The sequence below is a fragment of the Balearica regulorum genome, chromosome 13 (genome assembly GCF_011004875.1).
Source record: "Balearica regulorum gibbericeps isolate bBalReg1 chromosome 13, bBalReg1.pri, whole genome shotgun sequence".
Lineage (NCBI taxonomy): Eukaryota > Metazoa > Chordata > Aves > Gruiformes > Gruidae > Balearica > Balearica regulorum.
This window is the reverse complement of record NC_046196.1, coordinates 16,705,001-16,732,878: the sequence shown is the minus strand read 5'-3', so window position 1 is coordinate 16,732,878 and position 27,878 is coordinate 16,705,001. Positions and strand designations below refer to the sequence as shown.

The window sequence follows — 27,878 nt, the reverse complement described above, 5'->3', positions numbered from 1 at the left end:
ATGTAAGAAAGTACATGTGCATGCCAACGCTTTTAAAGGTTCTTCAGGAAAAAGGCAATGAAATTATTTCATAAGTATTCACCAGGAAATCTGTTTTATTATGACTAAGTCTTTACGGTTAAGCCTAAACTTAGTTCTGCACGAGGTGTTGATTGAAATTTTGACTTAAGTAGGAGCACAGTCCGTGACTGTATGCATCTAGCAAAAGAGATTTATTAATTGAGGTGGTCAAGTCACACTGTTGCCTGACAAAGGATATCAGAAAGCTTTTAGGCTTAAAAATTAACAACTCCATAAAGCTGGAGTTTGTCATGGAAACATCATCACACCAACTAATTGGTGTTATTCGTTCACCCCATTAAAGTAATTATTTGTAATTGTTATTATTGTAGCATATGTCCAGCACTTAAACAGTGCATATTACTGGGAAGAGCTGGATTATTCATCAGGAGAAGCTGAGAAATTGAGCCGAAAACACCAAATCAGGCAGGCAGATGGAATTATCTCATGTGGCATTCACTCTTAAAAGAATTTATATTTTTTTCTCTCACTTCCTCATACATGCAAACAAGGAAGCACACACACACACTATCTCCCAGTTTCACAAGAAGAGAGTAAGAAGTCAGAAATACCAAAACCACTGAAAGACAGCTTGAATATAGAAACACTTCGGTGGACCCAATCTTGAAGAGTGCGTTTAGTTTCTCTGAGGTACTTCTGACCTACCGAGACATGCTCCCGTGAGCAGTGAGCTCTGACCCGGTGTCACTGAGAAAGGTAGCAACCGCCCTTCAGTCAACAATGAGCAAAGATCAAATCCACAATGAATTTCAAACACTGTATGTACCACTCTTCTAGTAGAAAAAAATAAGGGTATATATGGAAAATCTATCACCATTGTTTTTTCAGAAACCCCAAATCCTGCAGAGTTGTTTTGGATTAAGAGGGAGGAAAAGGATGACTCTCTTGTCTAAATGACAGGTAGATTGTTTTATCTCTGTCCATTAAAATAGTCATAATTAATGAGGAATCTGATTCTAAAATTGTTCTTAAAAATAGATCACATCAGCTGTATATATTTATGATTTCCCTTGTATTGTGATTCATGCTAACATGATTTAAGAGTTCAGAATTAAAAAATATTCAAAACCTTCAATTGTTTCATCTAGGTTCTTGAGAAGAACCTGTGGTCCTTTGAAACTTTGCTCAGAATTACCCAAGATTATGAAAAAAATGCCCTCTTGGTTTTGCATTAATTTGCTTACAGTTGGCTTTGTAATATCCTTAAAAAAATTGATGTTATGCCCATCTGCATGTACTTGAGCTCGGTCTGCTAAAATGTAATGCTTAAGCTCATGATAAAAGCTACAAAAATTGTTTGCCTTCACAATACAAAAGGAAGTAAAACGAAGGATTCAGAATGGACTAACTTGCAAATCAAGACTTCAAAATCTCTGTGAAACTACTTTTTGTTCAGTATCTTTTATTGCAAGAAGAGGCACTTATCACAGATAAAGATATTTGGGAGCAAAACCATAATACTGAATGTTCGTATTATGATGATGAAGCAGCCTTATTGTGTCTCCAGTGCCACTAATGTGAAAGTTGCCATTTACATCAATTTTTTAAAATCAGGGGGTTTGGGTCTTGTTTGACAAAGATCTCAAACGGGTAAGTTAAGCCTATTAGCCTGAATGTGACAGTTAATATGCTGATGTTAAGAATGTGCTTAAAGTCAAGAGCTCTTGGCTAGGCATTTTGACTCATTAAAGGGGAAATAAATGTCAAAGTGAAGAAGATAAAATTGTAATACAAAATGTATTAATATAATAAAGCATACTGAAGATATTGCCTCTCTCTGTTATTTGTTAGTAAAGGGGATGGTATGCATTTCTGTAATGGATAAAAAGGTTATCTATAAGAAAATATTCTGTTTCCTGTCTTACACTGAAAGCATTTTATGTAAACCAGAAATTTGCTCATTCATTGTTTTAATACCTAGGATCTGTATCCACTGAATGACAATTCTTGTAGTCCTATGGTCTGACATCGTATGTCCAAGCAACTTGTGGGAAACAATGGAAAGAGCTTTTTAAAGGCTGCAGAGAGGTGACAGCCTGGAAAAAGCTAGTTAAAGTATGTTTAAAAAATTGTGTTTCTTAAGATCTTTCATTAAAAAACAAAGTCAACGTAAAACGAAATAGTTTGAGAGCATGTTGATGTCACTGCAGCAGCAGTAGTCCGAGTGCAGGTTGCACATGCCTGATTAAGTGATTCAGATGTCTTGATTTGGTTTGGCAAATGAAAACGTCTTACTATAAGTCATTTTTACCATCTGGATTTGCATATACATATGATATCTGTTATATTAATTATATCTATTTTCACAGGTATAGGCAGACATACCCCAGAGTTGTGGCACCCATTAATAGATCAAGCCAGCCTGCGCAGCTGTGTTTTGATCAGCGGAAGGGTTTCCTGGCATCCAAGAACTGAAATCACCTTTTGGGTTTGACAAGTGCATCTAAGTATCTAGCAAGTGAAAATCAAGGGTTTCTGTAAGAAAGGAGTAAGAACACCTACCACAAAAATTAAAAGTAAAATAACCTTTAATAACTGCAACAATGCAAACTCAATTGTATGTATTGCTCTCAATTGGCATTTAGCCATCCATCATTTGCTAGCTCATAAAGCTGATTTGTGCTCTCCCCTCCCATCCCTGTTTCCAGGAGCTGTTGGCCTCTTTTCACCACCCCTTTCCCATAGGCACATACAACTGGGACCCAAACACTCTTTTGTCTCTTCCTCTGGAACGCTGCTTTTTATCACATGGGGAAAGGGCGAGTTTTGTGAGCAGCTTGCTTTCTTTTTTGTTGTTGAATGCCACTTATAAATGCTGTCGATAGACACTTGGAAGGTATCTAAAATGCTAGACAAGGAAACAGGTATAATTCAGATTGAATAGGGTCAAAATGCTTCAACCACCTCTTTCATTTGAAACTCCTAATTTACAGGCTCACACTTCTTTCATTGTAGCTTAGGGTTGACATAAATATATGTGGGTTCTGTGCTAGTCTTAAGAAGTTCAGCTAGATTTAGTGAATTCCATGACTAATCAAACTCCTTGTGAAGAACACACAACAATTTCTCCCCACAAAAAGCTGTAACACCAAAATTGTTGAGAACATCAAAATTTATTTTCAGAAGTCCAGTTTGGGTATTTCCCCAAGTATTAGCATCTAGCCGACAAGTTAAAGCTCCAACTTCCTAATTCCCAGGTCTAACTGTATGTTAATTAAGCTCCTGAGGAAACACAAAAAGTACTGACCTCTAAATTATGTGTCTAAGAATCTGAGCTTTCATCTTGGGGTTTAGAAATGTTCTTTAGAAACATTGAAAGGCTGTAAGCCACCAAAGGCTTTTGAACAAAATTCTCGTGGTCATTTCCAGACTTGGTTAGTACAGATACTTCTTGAGCTTTCTGGTGCTGTTATCCCAGGCCATTTTTGTTGAGTAGGCTAAGAATGGAGATTTACCAAAATATTTGATGAAGTTCTATATAGACTGTGTCCCAAGCATTTATTTGCAACTTTATGTCCCTCTTTTAACCAAATGTTGTTTGTTGTTATGGAAACTCATTCTAACGAGAGTTCTTTGACCCATGAAAACATTAGCCAACCAACGAAGTTTGCAGCTTTCAAGTAATTCTCAGTACTTCTGTTTTCATGTTCTTTAAACAGCATCTTTCTCATTGTCCAAAACCACAGACAGCACAGGCTTGACTTTCTGATTTATATCACACCAGCAGTAAAAAGGGACCTGCAAAAAGTGTAGATGTAATTAGAAGCATTTTGATATCCTTTTATGCTTTTGGTGTAGCAGAGAGGAATCTTAAACCTGTGTCCTTATACCTTCTGTTTCTTTGCTGGGAAGTGCTTCAGCTAGGACTGATGTGGATTGGGAACCAGGAATTCCTCCTCTCTGGTTCCTGAACTGCTGAAGAACAGCTACGCACTCAGCATAGGCAAGCTTCTTCACATTTATCTTAGATTAGCACATTCCTTTATTTAACTGTCTCTGATCTGACTATATCTGATCATTCCTTCATCTCATTTTCACTTAACCTTTTGCCCTCTACACAGACTAAGCATCCTATCAGATATCTCCCAAGAGACCTTCTTTTCCCCCACTCCCCCTTCCTCCACTCTTTCTCCACTCTTTCTCCAATTTAGGTGCTTTACGCCACTCCTCTTAATTTACCTGATTACATGGAAAGAGCTGTAGATCTTTTTATAATTGCTGTTTTACTTAAAAACATTGATTCTTTAGCTCCTGTCTCTTCTCAGGTCATCACACCTCACTGGAGGTTTCCCTGGTTTAATGAGCAACTCAGAAACCCCAGAGAGGACCAGAGGACGGGGGTTGTTGTACATTCTTGTATTTGAAAGCCGCTCCATAGCATCTGCAAGAGGATTCTTGGCACCTGCCTAGTTAAACTGGTTGTCCAATGTTATCTCTCCAGGCAAGTAAGATTCTGGCAATCACTATAGTCCTATTTCACTTGTTCTCAGTCTTTTTGACACCAACACATTAATTCTCCCAAGCTCCTTTGGCAGCTGTAAGAAGTTCTCTCTTTTTTTTAATATGATTGATAATATTGAATATTTCTTTTAACCTTTTACTGCCATTCCTGGGCTAGGTGATAGTTTCTCTATTCGGATGTTAATCTCCAGCATGCAGTAGCACATCTTCCAATCACCTACTCATTATGGAGCTCATTTGTAAAATGCTGCTGTTTAATTTACGACTGCCTACAAAGCTCCACCTAGCATTAGCCCTACAACATATAATGTCATTCTCCCAACACTCCCACTGTCAAAGGTCACATGAAGCAAACCGTTGCTTTATACAGAAACTCTTTCTAGTTTAACACAGAAGGAACGGCAGCCCTTGGGCAAAATTTGACTGTATGGTTTCATATGATGCACTGGAAAGAACTACATTGTGGAGAGGGAGCCAATAGTGGAGGTTGTCTGGTTCAATGCAGGAAATGACCCAGCTGAAATGTACTGGCAAAAAATATCATCATTTTCTTCACTTCCAATTTCTCAGGGGGGAAGAAAAAAAAAAAGTTGTCTGAGGAGACACAAATATATAAAAACAAGACGACCTCCCAGGCTGACTTGAAATATGTTCAAACTACACATCCACTCCCTGCTCCCTAGAATCCAGTAAATATTTCTTTGGCCCCGCAAAGCATTTTAGTCTGAACCCAGGAAACCTCAGATTGACCTTGGAAATAAGATTCCTCATTTTCAAAGTAAATGTCTCAGCCACATTACTGGAGAAGTTGCACTTTTCTGTTTGAAACATATAAAACTTGTCTCTCTTGGTAAATGGGGTAGATTATACTTTGGGACTGGTTGTTTTTCCAATTAACTGACCATAGGCACTTTCAAACTCTCTGTCTCAACTTTTATACCCCAGTACAATGCTGGTGACAAGGTTAAAATATCTGGTTTAGGCCATTGGGGGCAGGGTTAAGCCCACATAAAGCTGTAGAGCCTATCTCAATGGAGATACACTAACCTACCTTGCTGAGCATCTGGCACATATCTCTAAAAAGATTTTATTCTGTCTTTTCTTCAGGTTGTATTGGATGGTTTAATAGCATTTGATGCTGTAATGTCCTTTTAGCTTACCTTGAATCCTATTTCAGATTTTAGATTGCATATGTCTGGATTTGATTAGCTTTGTCAATTTGTTTTCTTCTGATGTTTTTCTTCTCTGCCAGCTGTGTGAACTCTTCTATCACTGAAGACAAGTTCTCATTCCCTGATTGGATATAACGAAAATACGCTTTTGAAACAGTCTTTGACATCATCTTCTGACAACGTTTGACTCATATTCAGGTATAAATTTCCCAGGTCTTGTTATCAGTTCTGTGTAGAAAACTATAAGCGCATGTTCCACGTGGAATATAAGGACAAGAAAGGTCTCAAATTCCTTATCTGATGACTGGTTGATGTCTGTCAACTGATGCTGAAAATCATTGTCACCAAAGCCTTTATTTTAATATCATAGCTGCTTCCAGGACCTCAGACATAACCGCGTTTTGTCCGGCAGTCTTAAACCAGACCAAAATAATAAAGATGGACACTTTGATTGGCATCTACCACATTATTTGAATTAAACTTGCTTTAATTCTAACAAGAAAGCAAATGTGGTAGGGGGTGTTAAATAAAATAAGATTATACTTTTTCTAAATGAGCCTTTTAGTTTTTGCTTCAGCTTCAGTTTCTCACTTTGAGGCCAACCAGAAGAGTTGAAATGCTCTCAGCTAGAACTTCACAGAGGCTTCTGGTCCAGAGCACCAGTGCAGCCATCCAGCTGCCCAAGATGTGGCCCTTGCACCCTCACCATGTCCTGCCGAATCCTGTGTGCGCTCAGGGTTTCACTAGGTTGCAGGTTGTAGCCATGTGGTGCAGATTTAAGAGCTCCATGCGGCTCAGGTAGTATTCATACATCTGAAGAGGACAATGCTATCCAAACAGAATGAACCTTTGAACTGTGTTAGGTTTTTGATATGACATTAAGCCTCAGATTTATAAAACCGAAACAGAACAAAACAAGAGCTTGCTTGCATTCATTCTGTTTTCTGATTTTGCGCTAAATTGTCAGCAAAGCAGACCTTTTACCTATAAACAGATGGCACGCAATTCTGTGGGATTTTCCCACATTTGATGAACACACATCAAGTCCATTTACATGAGCATGGAAAATATTAAAATGACTACCAGGTCTGTGTAGTGTGAGACACCTGGAGCACGTTGCTGCCAGCAAGCTTCTGAGGTGGGGATATTCTGGCACACAGTCACGGTTCTGGGGACTGGGCCATTTTTGACTCAGGTTATTGCATCTTTTGACACCTAAAGACATGTTCACCTCTGACCCAGCAACATCTGCAACGTCAAACTATAAAAATGGGAATTGAAATGTAGCCTTTTTTTCCCCCTTACAGTTATTTTTATTTTCTATTGAAAAGGGTTTTAAAAGGCCAATGAAATGTAAAATTGCTTTTTTGCCATAGTTGCAAAACTCATTTCACTTTTTATCTGCGATGCGCTTGTAACAAATTTCCAGAGTTGAAAAACTAATACAATAACCCACTTTGAGAACCACAGTCCGAAGCCCCGAGCGCAGCACAGCCTGCGTCTCTCGGTGCTTGAGGCAAAGGGAGGAACCGCCACAGTGGCCAGCCTTGCCCTCGCTCCCGCCATTCACCCCGACTTTTTCTCATCAGTTTACACTGCCAGCAAAGTTCTTGCATATTCTGGCTTTCCTTCCTAAAATAACACTGACTGGTTTTTACTCACCAAGCCCTAATTTTTGCTCCTTCTGTCCAGGCAAAATTTATAAATATCTGGGCCATTACTGCTGCTCCTCTGCTGTGACCCATCATCAGAATACCAGCTCTACTGGTGACTGCACAGGTGACTGTAGTTTCTTATATGAGATATTGGTGTACTAATACCAATTTAAGTCTTTCATCTTTCCTGTTATGATTTGCTCCTGCAATTTATATGCACACAGATTTTTTTTATTTTTTTTTTACTTAATTTTGCCTACTAACTTTTGGCCGAAAAAAAATTCAGCTAGGACCTTTCTGTGTGTCGTTTTGCCCTCCTGCAGAATGAATTTGCATGGTTTGTAGCAGAGTGTGACTATCTTTGGATGAATGGCACTATAGAAATCCCTGGAATTATTATTTTGACTTTTAGCTATGGTATAATGTAGTCAATTTTTTGTTTTATTTAACATGAGAGGTAGTATATAGGGCAGAGCGATGTACTGTGTTGATAGATGGGGTATTGCTGTGGTTGCGTTTGCCAAAATTAACACGTTTCCCATTGGAAAAAAAAACTTTGGGAAAGTTTCTGTTTTCTGAGTACAGACATTTTATGTTAGAGCCTTAGAGCTGATTCTCTCTCTCCTAAGTTATAAACCCTTATGGATGCACCATAAAGATGTCCACCTAATGCAGAGAAAAGCAGATTAATTGATCACAGTAATATATTCTTATCCACTGAATAAGATCATTCCACACATTGTTTCTTGTTTTGTTTCTGGCTTGTAAATCTTCATTGTAGAATACAAATGAAAATGACCCAAATATGTATTATTTATGAATAGGACTCTCAGATATTATGCTTTAGATTGATTGTGTTAGACAGGATATAACAGAAGCACAATAAGTCAATGAAAAATAAAAAGCAGCAAAAATGTTTCATGCTAAAAATGTAGTTCTAGTGACACCTCTTATATAAAGGACATTTCAAACACATTGACATTTATATTTATCATGGCAGTGCGTGTGATTTACAGTTGTCTGAGGTACCGAATATCAGGAATATCCATGCACATACACACCCCTTTTGAATGATGGTAAGTCATAGACTGCTGCATTGCCCCTTATACAGCCAGCTTTTCCTCCCCTTTTTATTTTTCTTCTCTAGCTTCAGGGAGGCAAAGGAAGCAGTAGATCAATAGGGTGTCTTGACTGAAGTTGCCTGCAGCACTTCCATTTCTCAGACTGGACACTGATGCTAACTATCAATAGCAATAAGAGGCTGTCTCAGACAGAATTAAGGCTCCTTCTTCTGCATGGCTGTCTGGTGCTTACTGATAAACATCTTGTGCACAGGATTGCAACAAATAAACCATTTCAAGTGTGCAAACTAGCCACTGTCATTCTTCCTATTGATACTTGCTCTGGGGTGAAGGGACTGATAGTTATTTTCATACAGCTGATAACACACTAGATAAGGGTACGGATGGATAATAGTACAAAGGCATAATGCTATAAAGTGTGGAAAGATCATTAATGAAATTCTCTATGCTCCTGTAGAAACCCTGAGACAACAAAAGACAAAAATATTGGCTTATGTTTAAACTACTTAAAAGAAGCTACAGTTAAATTTAACTATTTATTAACCTCTGATTTTTAGGAAATGTTAAAGATGTCCTGCCAAGCTATTTTATTCAGATGTTACTCATTTTTGCCACTCCTCTGGATTTGCAAGTTTAGTCTGGCAATAAAAGCTAACAGGGGCTGGATGCAGCTATGATACAGATGGGGAGGTGTTGGGCAGCATCGTGGTCACTTGTCATTTGACCTAAGCTATACACCACACTAGCAGTTGCTAATTTTGGAAGAACTGAGCCTCTTTAGCCTCTCTCCCTGCAGAAAATCAATTTCTCAACTGATCTATAGCTCTGTGGTGCATTCCTTATTTTCAGCCTGAATAAGGATGAAGAATCAGGTTCTCACCCACCCACATGAAATCACCATTAAAATACCCTGGCCCGGATCTTCTTGGTGGTAAGTCTCGTTATAACTCTGCTTAAGTCAGATATCCAGTAGAGTTTTGGTAATTTGCATCAAATGAAGAGCTCACATACCAATCAGAGTTTATTTTTCTTTTAATTTTGCTTTAACTGACTGGGTGGGAGAAATGGTTCAGGTGCTTTGCTGGAGAATCAACAGAGCCTTATTTCATATCTTCCCTCTGTGGAGCTCTAACTGTTTACAGGAGCAAACAATTTGGCTCTGAGACATCTCCAGCTTTGTATGAAGTGGTGCTTTTTGGATTAGGAGGCTGGCTTTCTGAAGGAAATTTCAGTGATGCATTTTGAGTTTCAGACTATCGCAAACAGAATGCTTAAATAACATTGTTTTCTTTCCTAGTAATTTTTATGTTAAATCTAACAAAGGCTGATAGGTTTTATAGGATGAGGTTATTCTGAAGATAGTTCTGATGTTGCTGAATTCTTAAATTAAGATGGTTGATGAGGAAATAAACCAGAGCCTCCAAGACTTTAGGGATACCAGTTATGAATAACCCTACTAAAAATATTTGCATAAGACGACTCCTGAATAAATGTCTCTGAACTTTGGCTTTGAAAGAAGTGAAATAAAATGTTAACTGGAACTTAACGTAAGGGGGAAAAAAAAAAAAAACAACCGAAAAACCAAAACTAACCCTACAACTTGTGGATTAATCACTTACTTATAGACATTTTCACTTGTTTTTGTCTCTGTATCATAGCCTGCAATCAGACTTGCCCACCGCGCAAGAGCAGTATGGGGGTGGAATAGTTAATGTGTGTACACTGCTCAGAATCACTGCTGTTATTAATTGTCATCCAGTATAGAAAATGTACATCTTACATTAATACACTGATTAGCAAGACAGAGCACGCGGTTTCTAGCTAGGGAAACAGGAATTTCAGAAATAGCTTGGCTCTTCACTTTGATTACTTTCTGGCTAGAGACTTGGAGTCAAACTAATTCATTTTGTAAACATTACTGGTCATTCATGTACAGTACATTGCATGAATCAGTGTAGGACAGTCAGACGGGTGCAAGTTCAAAAGTCCAGATGAAAATTACTGTTCCACTGTACACAGTATAATCCCTGTACAAAGTAAGAAGGATCATATCTGTACCCTTTACCCAGGGAAAATTCCCACCCCCAAAAAATTTAAGGGTTTCCTTAAGAAAGGTGAAAAGACAAGGGACCTAACTTTTTGCTGATGAGCAATCCACCCCCTGCACCGCAACAGTCAGCTTTCAACAAATATTTATACAGCTCGGGGAAACAGCTATAGCCTCAACATTTCAGCACAAATATTAGGCCACAACCTCAGCTAGTCTAAATTGACGTAGTCCTATTGGCTTCGGTGGCATGACAGTGATTTACAATAGCTGAGGTTCTCACTCCTTTTGTTTTTTCTCCTCCGTGCCTCTGACAGAGTATGCTCTACATACTCCTTTCAGCTGAGAAGTGGATTAATTTTAAAGTAAAAATTAAATTAAAAACTAAGCTTTTCACCCTATTACAGTTTCTGCCCAATTTTAAGAGGACCTCAGCAAAAAGGAAGATATGTTACAAAGGTGACCGTGAGTTTTCTGTAGCGCAACAGTACTCAGCTGAGTTGGGGTGCTAAGGCAGAAAGCCATTCAAAAAAAGTAATTGGCTCTTTTGTTAAAATAATATTTTTTTATATATATATACACACACACATACATACATAAAATCTGGTTTTACTGCTCCCATTGAAGAACTCTATTGTGTGTGTCAGTTTTAACAGCAGTTATGCAGAGATATAAGCACACAGTTGTGTATTATAATATTTGTTTCTCAATGTCACTAAGCCAGAATTCTTTAAGAAGATATGAAGTCTTCATTTTTTCCCCAGTTTTTCAAGACAGGCAACATTAGTAAAGCAATTTTTTCTTTCCCAATGGTAAGTGACTTGAAGCTGGAGACAGAGAAATGGATTACATTACATATTTTCTACACAAACATAGGGATTAATTTAAATGATTCCCCTAAATCAAAATAACTAGACTTTTTGGCAGCCTTTGAAGTTTAATGAATGTTTATTCTTGCCATCAAGTGTAGGTTTTGGGACACCCTGCAGGACCACTAAAACAAGATGATCTAAAGCTATTTATATAAAATAAGCCAAAGCCAAGATGTTTGTATTAAAGTTATGAAGAAAATGCAAGTATTTAAAAGTAGCTAATATTTTGTTTAACAAATTCTAAGTTAAAGTTGCAGAGTTGTTCCCACTGTGCTATCAACGTCTATAGTTTAGGGCCTATATATTAACTACAATTCTGATGATTTCAAAAGTAGACTTGATATAGAACAGGTCTGTTCTGTAGCTTGGATGCTCTCCTCAGTCTGGTTTCCGCTCTTTTAGGGACACAGACAAGCTAGCGTTGCTCTTATCTTTCAGAATACATTTGGAATTCCTTTCAAATGTCTCTTATCAAAGTTGACAAGAAGTACCTATTACTTACAGACATTTCAATGCAGGTTTTCTGTAGAAGAAAATTAAATCAGGTCATGAGATGTAATAAACCAGACATAGGATTTCCAAATACATTTTATTTCTTTCATGGTTAATACTTTTTGAAGTGTGCTACTGAATTGCTGCATAAATGTAAAACCTGGTTTGCCTCTGATGACTGTGATTGACTAAACCGGTAGGTAATATTCTTGGAGATATTCAGCTTCTGATAGTTCAGCCATAGAGACATTCTCTGATTTTTTTATTATTTTTTTTTTCCAGGAGGGCCATTTTCACATATACAAAAAACCCTTGAAAACTAGATATTTTTTTATATCTAAAATTCACAGCATGTCTTGCTGTTAAATTGCCACCTTAGAGGCCTTTTTTAAATTTCATTGAAAATGCATATTAAATCAAAGTGATAGACACATGTAATGTAAAATGTCTGTCAACAATTAGAATCCCATTTGGAAGTTTGTAAAGCATAACAATTTAAAATGAATTTAAATTGAGAAGGAAAGTTTTTAAATTGAGAAGGAAAGTTTTAGCCTGCAGTATTACAATTTTTTACAGAACAAATCCAGATTTTTGTTGCTCTTTTCTGAGTGAAGGAGAAATAAAAGAGCCAGAGTGTCTAATGCAGTTAGTTCACCATCATGTATCAGTCAAGCAGTTTCATTCTTTCCACAATAAAGTCCAAATTATATTGATTATTTGATTTGGAGAGATATAATAAAGCAGTAAATATGCAAATAATATGCAAATTATTAATGTAAAATCATGTTGCCCTGTCATGGAATCATAGAACAGCCCAGGTTGGAAGGGTCCTTGAAAGATCATCTGGTCCAACCTTTTGTTTTCAAGGAACCTAGAATGCGTTCCAGTTGAGGCACTTGGTAAATGTGTGCGCTACGTATTGAAAAGTGCAATACATAGACTATCCAGTAATATCCATGTGGTTTGAAAAAATGCTTTAAGGAAAACTTTACAACATTTCCTTTGTATTCTTCTAAGATGATGACAAATGTTCCACACGCACCTCCTGGACATCCTGAAATCATAGGATCCACAGGCGAACAGGGACCACTGGAGCAGTGAGGCCAACTGCCTCCAAGGCAATTTTGGCCCTGATCCTTGGCCGTTGTGGCTCCACTGCTGAGGACTTATCTAAATGGGGATGAGGATTGGCAGTCAAAGGGGTGTCTTTAGTGTGGAAAGAGCCTTTTATGCTACAGAAAGCAGTATCTCACCGGTACCCTCTCCTGTTTGGTGAGCCAATACCTCAACTCCTCCAGCATGCTCTCTGCAGTTCAGAAGAAGAAATCATTCAAAGAAGGGAACTGATCTCTTTTCCACCCTTGAAAAGAGTACATATCTCATTTAAAAAGGGCTCTTCATAGACCAGTTGGAAAGGGACCTAGAAAAAGATTGTATTTAGAAACACTGGGCAGGTCTGTGCTGCCTTACAGATACCTGGATAAATTCAGTCATGTGCCTGAGCTACAAAGTTTGGGTTGACACCTGGATTTCCCCAAAGTCTTGGGTCTAGCAAAATCTGGGGTTAGATTAGGCTTTATGGCTAATATTTATTGAATACAATGTAAACATCTACAATATGTTTTTTCATAAAATGAAATTAATATCAGATTTTGTAGCATGTATTTATTTTTAGTTTTGTAACATGCATGTTTCCAAGCAGTATTCCATAATGCCATCTTTTTACACTGAAATTAGTATAATTTTGTCGATATATGCCAATGCTTCAAGCATAGAACATTGCATTCTCTGTAGTGATACATAGCTCCTTTAAGCAGATACACTTCCAGTGCTGATATACTTGTGTATAATTCTTCCAGATTAAATTCTGGCTCTTTCTAGACATTCCAGTTATCACTTTGATTGATTTTATGAGAATGACAATAAGGAAGCAGAATAATAAGAAATGCAAAGCATATTCTACAGTTCATTTCTGAAAGGAGAGTCAATCCCATGAGAACTTTCTGTAGTGCGTTACTGGTTACAATTATTGCAAAAATAATTGTGTACTATCACAAAAAACGGATGCAAATTACCAGTGACAGTTGTCGTCTTTGGTTATTTAGTATTTATATTGTCTTTGAGTAATCCCCTTGAAGAGCCAAGATTACCTGCGATTAGCAGATTCGAACAGGTGGTTTAAGGAGCTGCACTCCTAAAATGTCACCGTAGTTTTGCTTAGAGAAGCAGGGAGTGCTTTCGCAGTCACCAGCAAGCAATTCCTGCAGGCTTCCCTGAATATGGCAACCAGCAGCAGTTACAGGATTTTGTTGCTCTAGGCAAAACTTTAAACGTAGGCCCCACAGTCGCTAGCACAAGAAAGTGTTACTAAACATTTTGCAGCCCTAGGCAGCTGCATGCTCTGCGTGGCTGGTGGTGGCGGTGCTGGCCCTGAATGCAGATTTACCTATTTCTCCCCCACTAGGCTCACGTCCGTCTCACTCTTTACCTTTGCACTGAGTTTACCTAATTGCTTCTGCTCGGCGTGACTCCCATCGCTGAACACGGGCAGGTCTTGTCCCACTTGAGAGCAATCCATGACCAGTGGGGCAAAGGAGCGGCAGGTCTGGCAGCCTTTGGAGAGCAGCACTGGCTGAAATTGAATTTTGCTATTAGAAAATTCTAGGAGTGAAACAAAGAGTAAGTGAATGATACTGCTTGAACAGAGTGAGTGCAGCAATGTTATTGTGTTGTGAGATTACATGTACAGTGTCAGAGAGGACAGTACTGAAGGGGGAGGAGGGAATGAACCATATTTATCCTTTGTTTAATTCCACTTAATTCGGTACGTTTATAATGCATTTGGCTCTATGTTTTCATGAAACTGTTATTCTTACATACTGTAGCTTTGCTTGTGCTTTCATGCAGCATAAAAATCGAAGCTGCTTCAACCACAGAAGAGCCAGGTTGAGTAAACTTTAGAGATAGAGCAAGTGACTTCAAGCCCTAGCATGTATGGGAGTGTGAAGGTAGGCATCTGTCAACTAAACATATTAACAAAAGGCATCTTACGGAGAGATATGTTATTTACGTGCTAATCGTTGTCACTGGTGCCGTCTCTAGATCTTTTTCTACATAACGGTTGTTTACTCTCATCTGAAGTTAGTAATGGGCCTGATCTGGCACACTCACACAAATACAGCTCCTCGCAGAAACCAGTTTGTATAGACTGGGGGCTTAGACGCATATTTTATTTGCAAACAGCTGGAACAGCTTAAGAAGTTACCGTACCACGCACTGTTGCCCCATGAGGAGATTTCCATCCCTCGCTGGCGGAGGATGTCACGCAAACATTTTTGCGAAAGCTAGCGCAACGCAGCCTGGGAGAGCCCACCCGCCGATTGCCCCAGCTCAGCTGGTGGGACAGTGTCTTCCAGGCAAGGGGCAGTGACGGACGGTGGCCAGAAACAACATATTCGATCATTAGAGTTAGCCCGGGCTCACAATTTGCTCATGTGCAGTTCTAGACTGAAACACTGCCCATGCTGCCGTGTTCAATGCTCTGCTTCCTGCACGAGGAGGAATTTCACCAATACTGTGTTTAGGATTGGGCTTTTGCATTGCAAACTTCTGAGGACAAGAAAAGTAGCTTTTCATGGTCTCAGAAGTGAGTATATGATGTATCCTGCAGCTTTACAAATGGATGTAGAATAAGCACTGGTGTTTGATGTAAGTTCTCCCTAAATGTATTATGTTGTCTTATATTCCAGTACGATTCCCCCCCCCCCCCTTTTGCTCTGCCTGTTGCAGTATGTACATGACGTAATGATGGTTGAATTGCTGAACCAGAACAGACTGGGGCTGTATTTGTCTTTGCATCTATGATTTTGCTCCAAGTGCCTTTAGTATGATCTAAAACTTACTCAAGCTTTAATTTCTTATTTGGGCAGTGCTTCTAGAGTGTCAGTGGCTAGGAACGAGCTCAGATGAGCTTAATGATTGTGTACAGTCCTGGGGAGAGCCAGCTAGACTGCAAAAAGCTGCATACAACTTGCAAATAAACGTGTTCTGCAATCCTGGACACTCCGTTTGAGATGGTGTGAAGAAGGACTCTAACACAGACCATAGAACTCAGGGTGAGATTCAAGAAATAGTTTGTACAGCCAGGCTGAAAGTCCAAGCTTACCATATAGAGCATGTAAAGGTTGGAAACAATTTTTGTAAGCCCAAACCTGGTTTCTGGATTTGTGAGGAAGGGCCTTTTAAAAGTCTCTTTATGAGGACTGCTCTTGTGATTTGAGCTTTTCTTAGGGAAGGAAAGGAAATTGTGAGTTTCATCTTCTAGCAACTGTATGATCTTGGGTTTGTGGAGCAGTAGTTTTCAAGGCTATCTCTGGGTCACTGATGTAGTATCTGCTGATAGTTCAGTAAAAGCTGGCTGGCAGCTCAGTGCTCAGCTCTTCCCCTTCTTTCCGGCTGCAGAATTATTCTAAGAAATCAGAAACTCCTGGAGTTATCGTTTGAAGTAGGTGATGGCTGTTGTTGCCATCTGAACCCTAAATGGTCGCTAATGGGGAGGGAATAAAACTGCAAAAATGCGGCTGGGGGATCAGATTGCTCCACGAGGAAATGGGCTCCCCACAAGATGCAGATAATGCATGTGCAAGTCTGTCAGCAAACATATTTACACTCAGCGGGATAAGTTTTGCACGGCGCCATTGCAGACCAGTTCTATTAACAGGCTGGTCCGTATGGGGGGCAAAAGGTGGATCGTGAGGACTCAGCTCAGGCATGGAACGCAGAACATTATTCATGAGGCATTTACTTTATTGCAACTAGCGGCTGCCAAGCCAGCTTCTTGCGTTGATGCAAAGAGTATGACAATTTTCACGTTGTAAACACCATGCATTAATCAGGGCACCTCAATATTATGCAAACAAAATGTATGTGCTTACAAATACTTCCACTGTATTTGAATCAAAAATATGTCATGAAAATGAGAGGGGTTGTCAGGTTCATTTCGTCAGTCAAGAAATTTAGAACTCTACAGGCAACATTTCCCCTGAGGTTTGAGACATATTTGTCTCATAATTGCTGCATATTCTCCAGATTATAAATGAAAGCTTAAAATGTAAATAAAAATGCACACTCTGTAAATCTGATTCGACAGCGAAAATCTTTTTGTGACAACAACAGGTCTCACTTTGTTAGATGATTACCTTGTAGAAAATCATCTGTACGTTCTATTTCACAGACAATTGCCATGTGAAATTTTGGCCTTGTATTTGTATTTTGACAGACTACAAAATTTTTGTGTAGTTTTGTTTCAAAGGTAAGCAAATCCTAAGGGAACACTTTTTTAAGAACACTTTTTTTTTTTCCCCCTTAAAAATCCTGGAAAATACATCCTTCAGTCCTACTCCTTCATTTGCTTTTAAATGGCTCCCACCTCCATATTTTATACTATTTTAAATAGTGCTTTGATAAAAAAATGATAGCTATGATCATTTTTTAAAAATCAACACTGAGACTCTTGTGAATAGATACCCGGGTGCACAGCAATTGTGACTGTGAAATTTTCCTACTGTATAAAGGCATTTTTCTTAAAGCGAGATGTTTGGAGGAAATCATGACTGATAGCTAGTTATATCTCATCATCCAATATCAGATGTATTTTTTCATGGCTCTTCTTTTGACATGTACATATTTCAGTGTCTTTTTTTTTTTTCTTCTTGTTCTATGTAGAGTTATATCTGTGATGAGACACATCACAATATGTCTTTGGAAGATGTCTTTGCAGCCCGGAATGGTTTTTAAAATTTGGTGTCTAAGGCTGGAGAAATCTGTGTCACTTCATTTCTAAACTTCTGCTTTTCTGGCACATGGTGGCTTTGTATGGCTGTGATACACTAGGATATTTAAAAAATAATAATAAAAAAATTAAACTGGGTTGTAAAGGCATGTGGCTTGCAGAGAAAACCTCCCCTGTGGCATCAAATAAAATTCTTGGTTCTCTGTAGAACTAATAGACTCATTCTGTCCATACATGATGACCACTGTGTAACAAATCAGTGGGAAAGATTTCTGACTTACACAGCCTGTGTGAAATACCCTCTCATTTAATTCATTAACCTAAAAAAGGTATACAGAGGATAGAGGGACACCTTGGGATCAATAATAACATTGAAATAATAAATTTTCTCAAGTGTGTGGTATTTAATTTTTAAAAAAGCTTATTTTTAACATGGGAAATAAGACATTCTGCTATTAAAAAAAAAGATATCAAATAGAGGAAATAATGATAGGCTTTAGGATGTGAGAGTATTTGTAATTACTAGCACTCTCTAGGTTCCCTGTGTAGTCACGTAAAAGTGCATGAAAGTCTTTTGCAGTCCTGCATATTTATCTTTCTGTATGGTTTTTTTCTGCCTTGTGAGCTGTACATACCGAATAGTTGCCTATACACTGATGCGGGATATTGCTGGTATTTTTTTTTTATTCCTCGTTTTTTAACTCTCTTGCCCAAGAAAGAGGATTTTCCATCCCGCTTGTTTACTTCATGATTTATGTCTAAATTGACAAGAGTCCTTCGGAGGCATTCGTGTTAAATTTGAAACAAACATATTTAATGCTCATGTTGTAATAAAACAGCTAAAAGAGCAGATTAAAAAGATATGCACAGAGGGGTCTGATTGATTGAGGGATTGATTTTACTACTTTTCCCGTAGGTGGGTAGTGATGGCTGTAAATCTCTTGATAATCATTTCAGAAGCACCTTCATCAATAAACTCAAAAGGGACAGCTAGGTGTAAAAATTTGCCAGCCATCAGGTCAAACAAAAGGCAGCAAATGTGTAAAGAAAGAATTGAATTAAATAATCCCACCTTGGCCGGTTATGGCAGTAGTCATGTTCATTTTTATCTCGGGGGCGGGGGAGTTCCCTATCACTGCGATATTCTGGGATTTGGGGGAGAGAAGGGAAGGCTCTTTCCCTCCATTTTTTTTTTCCTTTTTCCTTTGGCTCAACTCGTATTGCTCACGATTCAATTATGCGGCTAAAAGCTTGTGTTTGTGAGCAATGATCAATTATTAGTTGTCAGTGATAATGGAGAAGGATTCAATTCTGGTGTGGGTTTTGGTTTTTTGTTTTTTTTTTTTTTTTTTTTTTTTTTTTTTCCTGGGGAATTATCATTAGGAGGGGAAAAAAAATAGAAAAAAAGAAAAGGAGAAGGGGGGGGGAGGGGGGAAGCTGTCAGCATGTCCACAAAAGTAGTCATACCTAAACCCACACACTCACAGGACTTGCAAGGTCCATATTGAATAGCGTGATCCAGGCTATCGATAATAAAACGATTCCAGGTAGCTGGTGCTCGCTGCCCCTGGGTAGCTGCGCCCCAGGACTGTCTCAAAAGTTTATTATCCATCGGAGCACAAAGCCAAGTTCCCAGCTGACTGCAGCATCTGGAAGCCCCTAATTACACACATTTTTAAAATATACGTAACCTGTGTTAGCGGAAAAACGGTTTATTTGAGAGGTCAGCTGCAGCGATGTTTGAAACTCTTGTGCAGTGTGTCTTTTTTAGTTAAAAAAGGGGAGGAAAAAGGACAACACAGAAGACGAAGAGGAAGAGAGAGGGGGGGAAAAAACCCCAAACCTGCCCTGCTAACTGAAAAGCAGGTATTTTTGCAGAATGAAAGTGTGAGTGGTTCGGTTGCAGGGAGACAGCGTTTTCCTGACAGTGCTTTGATTTCCGTGCAGAGGCAGCGTGGAGCGGAGCGGTGCCGCAGGTTGGGCTGACCCGCCGGCTGCCTCCGCCGGCAGAGCGGCTGCCTCCGCGCACGGTCCGCCCTCCGAGCTGCTCCAGAGGTGAAAATTTGCAGAAAATATGAAATCAATTGGATTTTCCCCCCAGATCGTTATTAACGATGTATTAGAACTACGTGGGGATTGTGTAGCTTTTAACCCCTGCGTGTTAAGGGTGTTGTGTCTGATCGCAAACCCTAATAACAATAATCCAGTCCAGGGTGTTGCATCTCATTGAAATCGTCTCTCAGCAGAATGAACTGCAAATTATCCCCTGTTTACCATCTCCCTTCAGTGCTCGTCTCAATGAACTGGAGATCGATCCCCACCACGGGTGTCTTCCAGCCAGGCTGATTTGCATTGGAGCACATTAGAAAGCCTCCTACCCCCATTAAAAAGAATAATCCGAGGGGGGGAAAAAAAAAAAAAAAATAAATCTCCAAGGTGTGGCGGGGAGGGAAAAATATCTGTCACTGTCATTTGGAACTTCGAGAGGGAAAACCCAAGATCAGAGTATTTACGCTTGTGAACTCTCGCAACTTCTGTTAGAGACAATGACGTTTAATTGATGTATTGCTATCAACAACAATAAAGACCGATTTTTCTCTAGCCCTGGCAATGCTGCTCTGCCCCCACCCTTTCCCCACCCCTCCCGGCCCCCAGCGAAGGAGAGGAAAACAAACAATAAATAATCAAGCGGTCCTAGATGAAATACCAGGCGCCGCTTTATACACTAGCGAGGGAGAAGAGAAACGAAAAAGAAAAAGTTATAAAACTTAATTTCTCCAGATTAATTTCTTTTTCTTTAAACCACTGTTTTTCTTCTTCTTGTAGCTTTTTAGTTACCGGTCCACGGCCGCCTTTTTCCAGCCACGAAGCAAAGGTACTGCGCATCTGGGGAAATTTGTCTTTAGCTTAATCGACAAATGTATAATGAAATTGTAAACGCGAATAATTTTGGGAGAGCGGCTAGATTAGAAACCGTGGGAAGCTAATGGAGTGATTGATACAGTTAGAAATACAGACACAGATGTGTAAATAGATCCGCGTGGGTATTTTGTGTGCATCTACGTATGGCTCGCTATAAGTAACGTGTGCGTTTCTATAGGTTCAGGTTCGGTTTCTTTCCCACTGTCTCAGGGTAAGGAGGGTGACAGCCTGCGCTGAGTGTATCCATCTCTGCCGAAACATCTCTTTAAATATTCAGTGAAAAATAATGTCATGTGAAGTACCACCTATAGCAACATTATTATCTTCATTCTTCAACATCATCCCCGCTGATAGCTTCGTTTGTCTTTTTCTCAAAATCTACTGTACCAAATGCAGCGGGGAGGGAGGGGGCTCGCCCTGTGCAGAAATGAAAAGAAGCGTCAGTGACCACTTTGCAACGCTGACTAAATACTGGAGTGGCACCTGGGAGGCTTTTTCGGTTCGTATGCGTTTGCTTGTTTGTGTTTTGCGGCTGCTGGGTTTTTTCACCCTTCTTGCTAAACATCTTACAGTCTCTTTCGTTTAATAATGAGAAGAAAACGCGAGTGAGCCGGCTCCTCGAATGGGAAGATTTCTCCCTCTCTCCCTTCTCCTCTCGCTCGCTCTCTAGGTTTTACCGGCTCATTTGAAATTGAAATGAGTTGTATCTGATCAGCCTCTTGCTTTTACAGAGAGTTTGTTAATATTAATACGGGAAAAAGGAGTAGCTTCTATAGCAGAGTAAATAATCCAGCGGGGGGAGTGGGAGGAGAGAGCACTAGATGGGTCAGGGTGGAGGAAAAGAAATCGCCTGCGCTCCCGCTTCTCCCAGCTCAGCTTATTTTGCAGAGTAACTTTTCGTGCACGGACCAGAGCGACATGCGAAGGGGTGCGGAGAGCAGAGAGCGTCGTGAGCGCAGGGGAAACACACGCCATTCATACACGCTGTATGTGTATCGTTGGATATACGAGATATTAAAAATAGCGTTGTCTATAGCCTCTTTGCAGCTATACTTTTTATTTCAAGATCGTGAAACTTGTTTGTAAGGGGTTCCTCCTCTAGAAGCAATACCCGGGCGTAAAAGTTTGACGCGTGATGTCTGTTACGTGGTAGGAGTACAGTGCCCGCCCGGTCCTGGTGCTACAGACGTTCAGGACTAGGCACAAACAGCGATCGGGGGAGCGCACGGGCCACTCTCCGGCGCTGGACCGGGTCGGTTCCGCCCGCCGGAGCCCCAGCGCCAGCCTCTCCGCCCCCGGCCCGCCGCGCAGCCCAGCGCCAAACTCGGCGGAGTTTGTCCGGCCCCGCGGAGCGCCCGCGGCGGCTCCGCTTGCGCGCACGCCCGGCCCGCAGGCTCCTGCGCGGGGCTCCCGCGGGCCGCTCCGCGCCCCCCGCCCCCCGGCCAGGCTCTGCGCGGCCGGGGGCGCCTCCGACAGGCAGATGCGCATCGCTCCGCCTCGGGGTCCCGCGTCCAGGAGGGAAACAAAAGTCAGGAGCGATCCCACGGGGGAGCGGAGGCACCCGTGGCGCCGGGAGGGGCAGGCAAAGGCGGAGGGGGAGCGGCGCGGAGCGGGACGCGCCGCCCGCCCCCAGCCCTGGCCTCGCCGCCGCCCGCACCGGCCTTCCCCGGGCGGATTGACTCCGGGCCCAGCCAACCGGCGCGGCGTGACGGCCGGGGGCGGAGCGGCCGCCTGGCCCGCCCGCCGCTCCCAGCGGCACCCTAATTGTCCTGGGAATGTGTGAGGTAAAAAACAAACCCTTCCGATTTTCAGCACCCTTCGGGCCCGTGATATATGAAAAGAGAAGGGGAGGGGCGAGGCGGGCGGGAGCTGGGGGAGGGCGGAAAAAGGATCTTTATTTGCAAATGCGGGGACAAGAAGAAGGAAAAAAAAAAAAAAAAAAAGAAAAAACCAACCCAAACCCACACTCGAAACTTTTTGCAGCAGCCGGACGGAGCGAGCGGCAGTGTGCGGGGCCGGGCGGCAGCGGGGCTCTCCCTGCGCAGACACTTGCCGGGCGCCGCCGGGGTTCGGGACCGCCCCTCCGGGCCCGCTGCTCCCCGCCGACCGCCCCCCAGCCGTGCGTCCTCCCCTCGATCGATTATTGCTTACCCTGCCCTCCCTCCGCGGGTCGGGGCGTTGGGCGAGGTGGGGGAGAAAGCTTTTGGAAAAAAAAAAAAAAAAAAAAGAAAAAGAAAAAAAAAAAAAGAAAAAAGTGAAATGCAGCGCAAAACCGAGGGGGGGGGGGGGGGGGGAGGGAGGGCGGCCGGCGCGGGGAGCCCGTCGGGGCTGGAGGAAGGGGCGAGGGGAGACACATTCCTATAGTAACCGGGATGGCGCGATGCAGCCCCAGCTGGTTGCTAAGAGGGTTAAACTGTATCCAAACAGCTTTGGGGAAATCCAGCCCCTTCTCCTGCCACATGGATCGACTCATTGGGTGGGAGCGGCGGAGAGACAAGGGTCTCCAGCAAATCAGCGCCTAATTGATTAAGGCGAGCTGGTTTGAATAGAGCTGGCCATGTGCCAATCGCCTTTCAAAGAGCCCCTCTATGATTAATCGCAATGCATTATTGATAATCATAATTATAGCAGGACACATGCGCGGTGCGCGGAGGATTGGGGAGGCTGGGGGGGGGGAGGCTCGATTTCCGTAATTTTGAGAAGATTTTTTTTTAGTAATTTTTTATTCTGCCCCAGCTGATGTTTGAGCCAGCATGTCGCGGAGGAAGCAGGCGAAGCCTCAGCATTTCCAATCCGACCCCGATCTGGCCTTATTATCCCAGCGAAATGGTGAGTTCTTCTTCTCTCCCTCGCATACATTTTAACACAAACACACACAAAATAGATCAACTTACCTTGCGGGGAGACGGGACCGCGCCGGGCGGCGGAGCGGGACAGCAGGATCTCCTGGAGTTACGTGCGGGGGGGGGGGGGGGGTGTCCTTCGAGGGTTTTGGTCCAAGTTCTTGGCTTTTATTTTATTTTTTTAACTCAGCGTTTTGTTTCGCCTGTTTCTTAACGAAACTCCAAACTCTTTCCGTTTTTTTGATGTTTTCCCTGCGCCCTCCCCCCGCGGGGCGGTCTGGCATCCTGAGCCCGCGGGAGATGGATCCGCGCCCCCCGCGCCTTTCTCCGCGCCCCGCGGAGCGGGGGAACAAAGTGGGGCTGCCGCGGGGCGGCTGATCCTGGAGCCCCGCGGGACGGTTGCCCCGTCCGGCCACACATGCTGCCCGCGCCGTCCCCCCGAAAGGGGCGGAAAACCCACCCCCCCGGACACCCACTTTCTTGCCCCCCCCCCCCCCCGCAACACCCCCGCGGACCCCAGCGCTCCCGCAGCCCCCACTCCCCCCAGTCCCGCCGAGCGGGGGACGCTGCCCCGCCGCCGAGCAGCCCCGGCCTCCGGCTGCACCAAAAGCTTCCTGGAGGCGGAAAAGTTGCCGCCGCCGGGCCGGGCCGCGGAGGGGATCGCCCCGTCCCGGGAGCTGCCGCCGCCGCCGCGCCGGGCTCCGCACAGCCGCCGCGCCGGAGAGGGGCTCCGCGGCCGCCAGCGCGGAAGCTCCGGGCAGCGCGGGGGCTTGTTTTCTGTCCCTAAGCTTGTTTTCTATTTTTATTTTTTTCTCCGCTTCCCCCTCCCCTCCAAGTCGGTAAGCGAGTAATAAACGCTGGCTTTGTGTCCGCCAGGATTTGGAGAGAGAGCGTGTGAAATATTTTTTCTTTTTTTTTTTTTTTTTTTCCCGTTCCTCCCCCCTTTTCCCTCCCCCTCCGGGAGAAGGGGGATTTCGGAGGCGTTCGGCGCAGCCCGGCGGGCGGCGGAGGGGACGTGCCCCTTGCCGTACCTGTACCAGGACGTGGGGTGACAAGTGGTCGGCGAGATCCGCCGCCGGGAAGGCGGGGGCCGGCGGGGGTTCCCGCCCCGAGGACAGCGTTCCCCCTGCGCCCACCGCCGCCGGCCGGCCGGAACGCCCAGCGGCCATGAGAAGGGCGAGCGCCGGGGGGCTGCGGGGGGACCCGCCGGCGGCAGCCGCGGAGCAGAAGCGCTTCAGGCGGGCAGGTAAGGGAGGGCTGGGGCGCGGCGGTGCCCCCTTGGCCGCCCGGCCCCGCCGGTCGGAAGCACCTCGGCCTTCCTCCGGCAATTTGCCGAGGAAGCGTTGGCGCGGGGCCCTCCGCTCCCGCGGCCGCTCCGCGCTCCGGCGGCGGCTGCCACCCTGGGCCCGCCGAGCTGCCGGCCGGCGCGGTGGCGGCCCCGGGAGCGGCGGTACCGTGTGCGGTGCCCGCGCCCCTCGGCTGCGCGGGGGCGGAACGCGAGGAGAAGGTCCTGGGCTCCGCGCGATAAATCAAGTCGGAAAGTTTGCGAGATGTTGTCCTGCCTGTGTGAGCACTTACCCGGCTTCCAAAGTCCCTGGGACGCCCTCTTCGTAAACCAGCAAATACATAAAAACTCCCTTCGCGTAGCTCTGCCGAGACGTTTCTTAAAGGTCATTTGGTTCCTGGGAGGCGACTTCTGGTTTTGAGCTGAGTTTTGTGCGCTTTGAGTGCCCTCGAGTTTTGCCGTTTGCTCAGCATAATCCCCTTTCTCATCTCAGTACACGTATTTATTTTTCTTCCGATATTATTCTTACTTCCTCTTGAAGTTTGGAGCAGGAGTTGGGGAAAACGTTAAGTTTTTATTTTTCCTTCATCGGCCTCCTGTGAAAGAATTTGGAACTTCTTTAAGCGAGCAGAGAAAGGGAAAGCTGAGATGGAAATTATCTTGCTGGGAAAGCAGAGAGGGATTTTTCACATCGTCACTTTGTATGATTGCATCTTTTGACGTTCGCTATTTTTTTGTTTTTAGTAGATGGAACAGATCAAAACACCTCCAAGTATCTTTTTTAAAAGTAGCCAGTTTCTTCTGGTTTTAGTCTTTTGATCTCATTTTGCACATCGTTTTCAAATGAAAGACAGTGGGAGTGTGAGAAAGGAATGTTAACTGAACAGCTTTCCTGCCTGTTGCTAAAGGATGTACTTGAAGTAAGTTGGATTTTGCCTGAAATGATGGCATGGAAGTGAAGCTTTTGTTTAGTTTGCGTGGCTACCGTAAGTTGAATAAGTAAATGACGAAGATTATTATTTTTAAAAAATACCGACCAGTTTCCTAGGAAAAGCAGTGTGCTTTACTATAAAATCCGTAGGAGCCTCCCCCGCCGTTCTCTAGTAATGGTTTTAGGTTATAGCTGGTTTACATGGTTAGACGATAAGTTTTGGGTAAGTTGCCTAGAGGGAATGTTTTGTAATGGTGTTTCAGGATTCAGGACGCTGTAATATTATTAGCATAGAGCTACCCTCTGCCTTTCCGGGGTCCCCAGCCCTGGCAGCAGTTTCACACTGCTGCGAGACAGGATGGGTGAGCTGTGGTGAGGGCGATTTTGCATTATATGCGTTGAAATTGCAAAACAAAGCCTCGGAATTCCAAGAGCTCCTTTCTTCTCCTTTCATACTGTGAATTCAGGTTTGCTAATTCATCTACAGTTTGTGCAGGGTCCAGGCAAATTTGGCATCACTAGTACTTAAGACTCTTGCAGTAAGGGGAGTATTTTGAGCGCATGAATAGAGTGGCCCCATGAACATTTCTTGCATCTGATTTGAATTCTGGTTTGTTAGAACTTTCTGCTATCGTTTCATATCTAAAGATCGATAGGAAAAAAAGTTCTTCAGTCTGCAACAGCATGTATTTCTTTTTTTTCTTTTTTTTCTTTTTTACTGCTCTCGCTCTCTTTTTTTTTTTTTTAAAGTTCAAAGCTCATGCAGTTCACTCTTACCAGGAAGACTTTCCAGTTAAAATGTATTTTTGGTGCAGTCAATGGCTAAGTAAGTTTACCCTTGTAAAATCCTGTGCGTGTGCACATTTGATAAAGTTCATAGTGGATTAACCAGAACAGCTCTTAGATTAATAGCAGAAATTACTTGCAGCGTAAATTATATTCAACAAGTAACTAATTACTGGTAGGAAGTGGGCAGGAGATTGTGGGATTATTTCCTTTTGTTAGTAATGCCAGCCACTTTCATGACATTTTAGAATTTCTATTTTAGGTGGTTGGAATTGCATTCCCAATTGTAAAAGAATATTCTTGGAGCACAATTTTCCAAGGCAAAAGTTATATTGGAGAAATAAGCCAGCTAGACTTTGAGGAAGAGAAAATATTTGCTGCCCTTCAATATAAAGGCTTGTCAGAACCAGTGCCTTTTCATGTCAATAACGGATTTTGGTAAATTCCTGCTGCAGCATTATGATCATCCACGTAATTGTTACTGGGCCCATGAAATGAGAGAAATTATGATCACTTTCTTTAGTAAGATCTGAAGGACAGGGTGCTTAAGAGAAATAATTGCTTAGTTAGGCTGCTTTTAGTTTGTTACATAATTAGGCCTTTTTGTGCGATAACTGCAGTCTGTCGGTTCAGAATACAGACATTTGTGTTTTTTCCAAAGGTGAGCCCGAAGTGTAGAGGGCCTTGTGAAATCTCACTTAGGCAGATGCAATTCGGAAATAATTACTGAAACCCATATGGTGGAAGTTGTCTAAACCCGGTGTCAGTTCAGACCCGTTTGGTGTGTGTTTCCCCTACATAACCCGCTTCTTTGTCTCGCTGCAAAATATTTATGTTTTAGTTTGTACCTTATTTATCTTTTTGATGCTAAGTAGCATCTGGCTCCCGGAGGACGAGCCTTCCTGTATGTTTAGCTGTACCAGTGCTTATTGCATACCTGGCTTTTAACCATATTCATGCTTTAATTGTGGAAACGTGAATCTTTATTGAAGGGACCTGAGGTGCCCCTCAGAAAACACAATTGTGTTTCTTGAAACTGTAAAAAAACAATAGGGGCAGCTCCTGCCAAATGCCCATCAAAGAAGCTTTGCTGTGTGTGTTTTCTATACTCGAAGGTGCATCGCACCTATATGCTTCGCAGTCTTAAAAAAATGAAAGCTGAAATGCGCAAGTGAAATTGTTGCTTCGCGTCTGTATGGCTGGTGCTAGAAAAAAAAAACCACCAAAAACTTAAGTGTTCAGCTGTTTTAACCTTTGCTAGCCTCCTTCCATCCAAAGGTGACAGGGTTCAGATCACAATATGTACTTCAATATCTTGCCAGTGACCCCCGAATTGAGTCTTACTGGTTGCTTAGCAGGAAGTTAGTAGTTTATTTTAGCTTCACCTTATCAGCTTTGCTTCTTTTGCTAACCCTATTCCCCTGTCACCCCTCAGATGCCAGACCCCCGAAGAGGAGA

General features: G+C 42.6%; 1 protein-coding gene and 2 long non-coding RNA genes across 13 annotated transcripts in view; 2 read left to right on the top strand and 1 right to left on the bottom strand.

Annotated features, from left to right (window-relative positions):
• The first annotated feature begins 446 nt into the window (after positions 1-446).
• On the top strand, positions 447-4,516 carry LOC142603642 (uncharacterized). 2 transcript variants are annotated; one of them, XR_012837540.1, is made up of 4 exons: positions 447-981; positions 2,003-2,136; positions 2,391-2,597; positions 4,347-4,516. It is a non-coding gene; the product is annotated as an uncharacterized LOC142603642 (long non-coding RNA). The 2 variants fall into 2 exon arrangements; XR_012837541.1 differs by lacking the exon at positions 4,347-4,516 and adding an exon at positions 3,934-4,052.
• Positions 3,176-23,942, bottom strand: LOC142603640 (uncharacterized). 2 transcript variants are annotated; one of them, XR_012837536.1, is made up of 4 exons: positions 23,470-23,942; positions 14,368-14,494; positions 5,703-5,835; positions 3,176-3,819 (listed from the first exon to the last, which is right to left on the bottom strand). It is a non-coding gene; the product is annotated as an uncharacterized LOC142603640 (long non-coding RNA). The 2 variants fall into 2 exon arrangements; XR_012837535.1 differs by lacking the exon at positions 14,368-14,494.
• The window catches only part of SALL1 (spalt like transcription factor 1), a 32,199-nt gene continuing 10,112 nt past the window's right edge, over positions 5,792-27,878 (top strand). Inside the window, exons 1-7 of one of the 9 annotated variants that reach the window (XM_075765277.1) lie at positions 5,792-5,912; positions 7,407-7,493; positions 9,301-9,382; positions 19,601-19,708; positions 20,480-20,528; positions 20,786-21,074; positions 23,312-23,404. In XM_075765277.1, coding sequence (XP_075621392.1) covers positions 23,329-23,404 — 76 coding nt within the window. In that variant the 5' untranslated portion in view covers positions 5,792-5,912; positions 7,407-7,493; positions 9,301-9,382; ... (2 more) ...; positions 20,786-21,074; positions 23,312-23,328. Of the gene's footprint in view, positions 5,913-7,406; positions 7,494-9,300; positions 9,383-19,000; positions 19,520-19,600; positions 19,709-20,354; positions 20,529-20,785; positions 21,075-22,304; positions 22,360-22,559; positions 22,695-22,897; positions 23,219-23,311; positions 23,405-24,179; positions 24,665-25,106; positions 25,624-27,878 lie in introns of those variants that run through there. The other 8 variants (XM_075765278.1, XM_075765283.1, XM_075765281.1 and 5 more) reach the window with 8 other exon arrangements.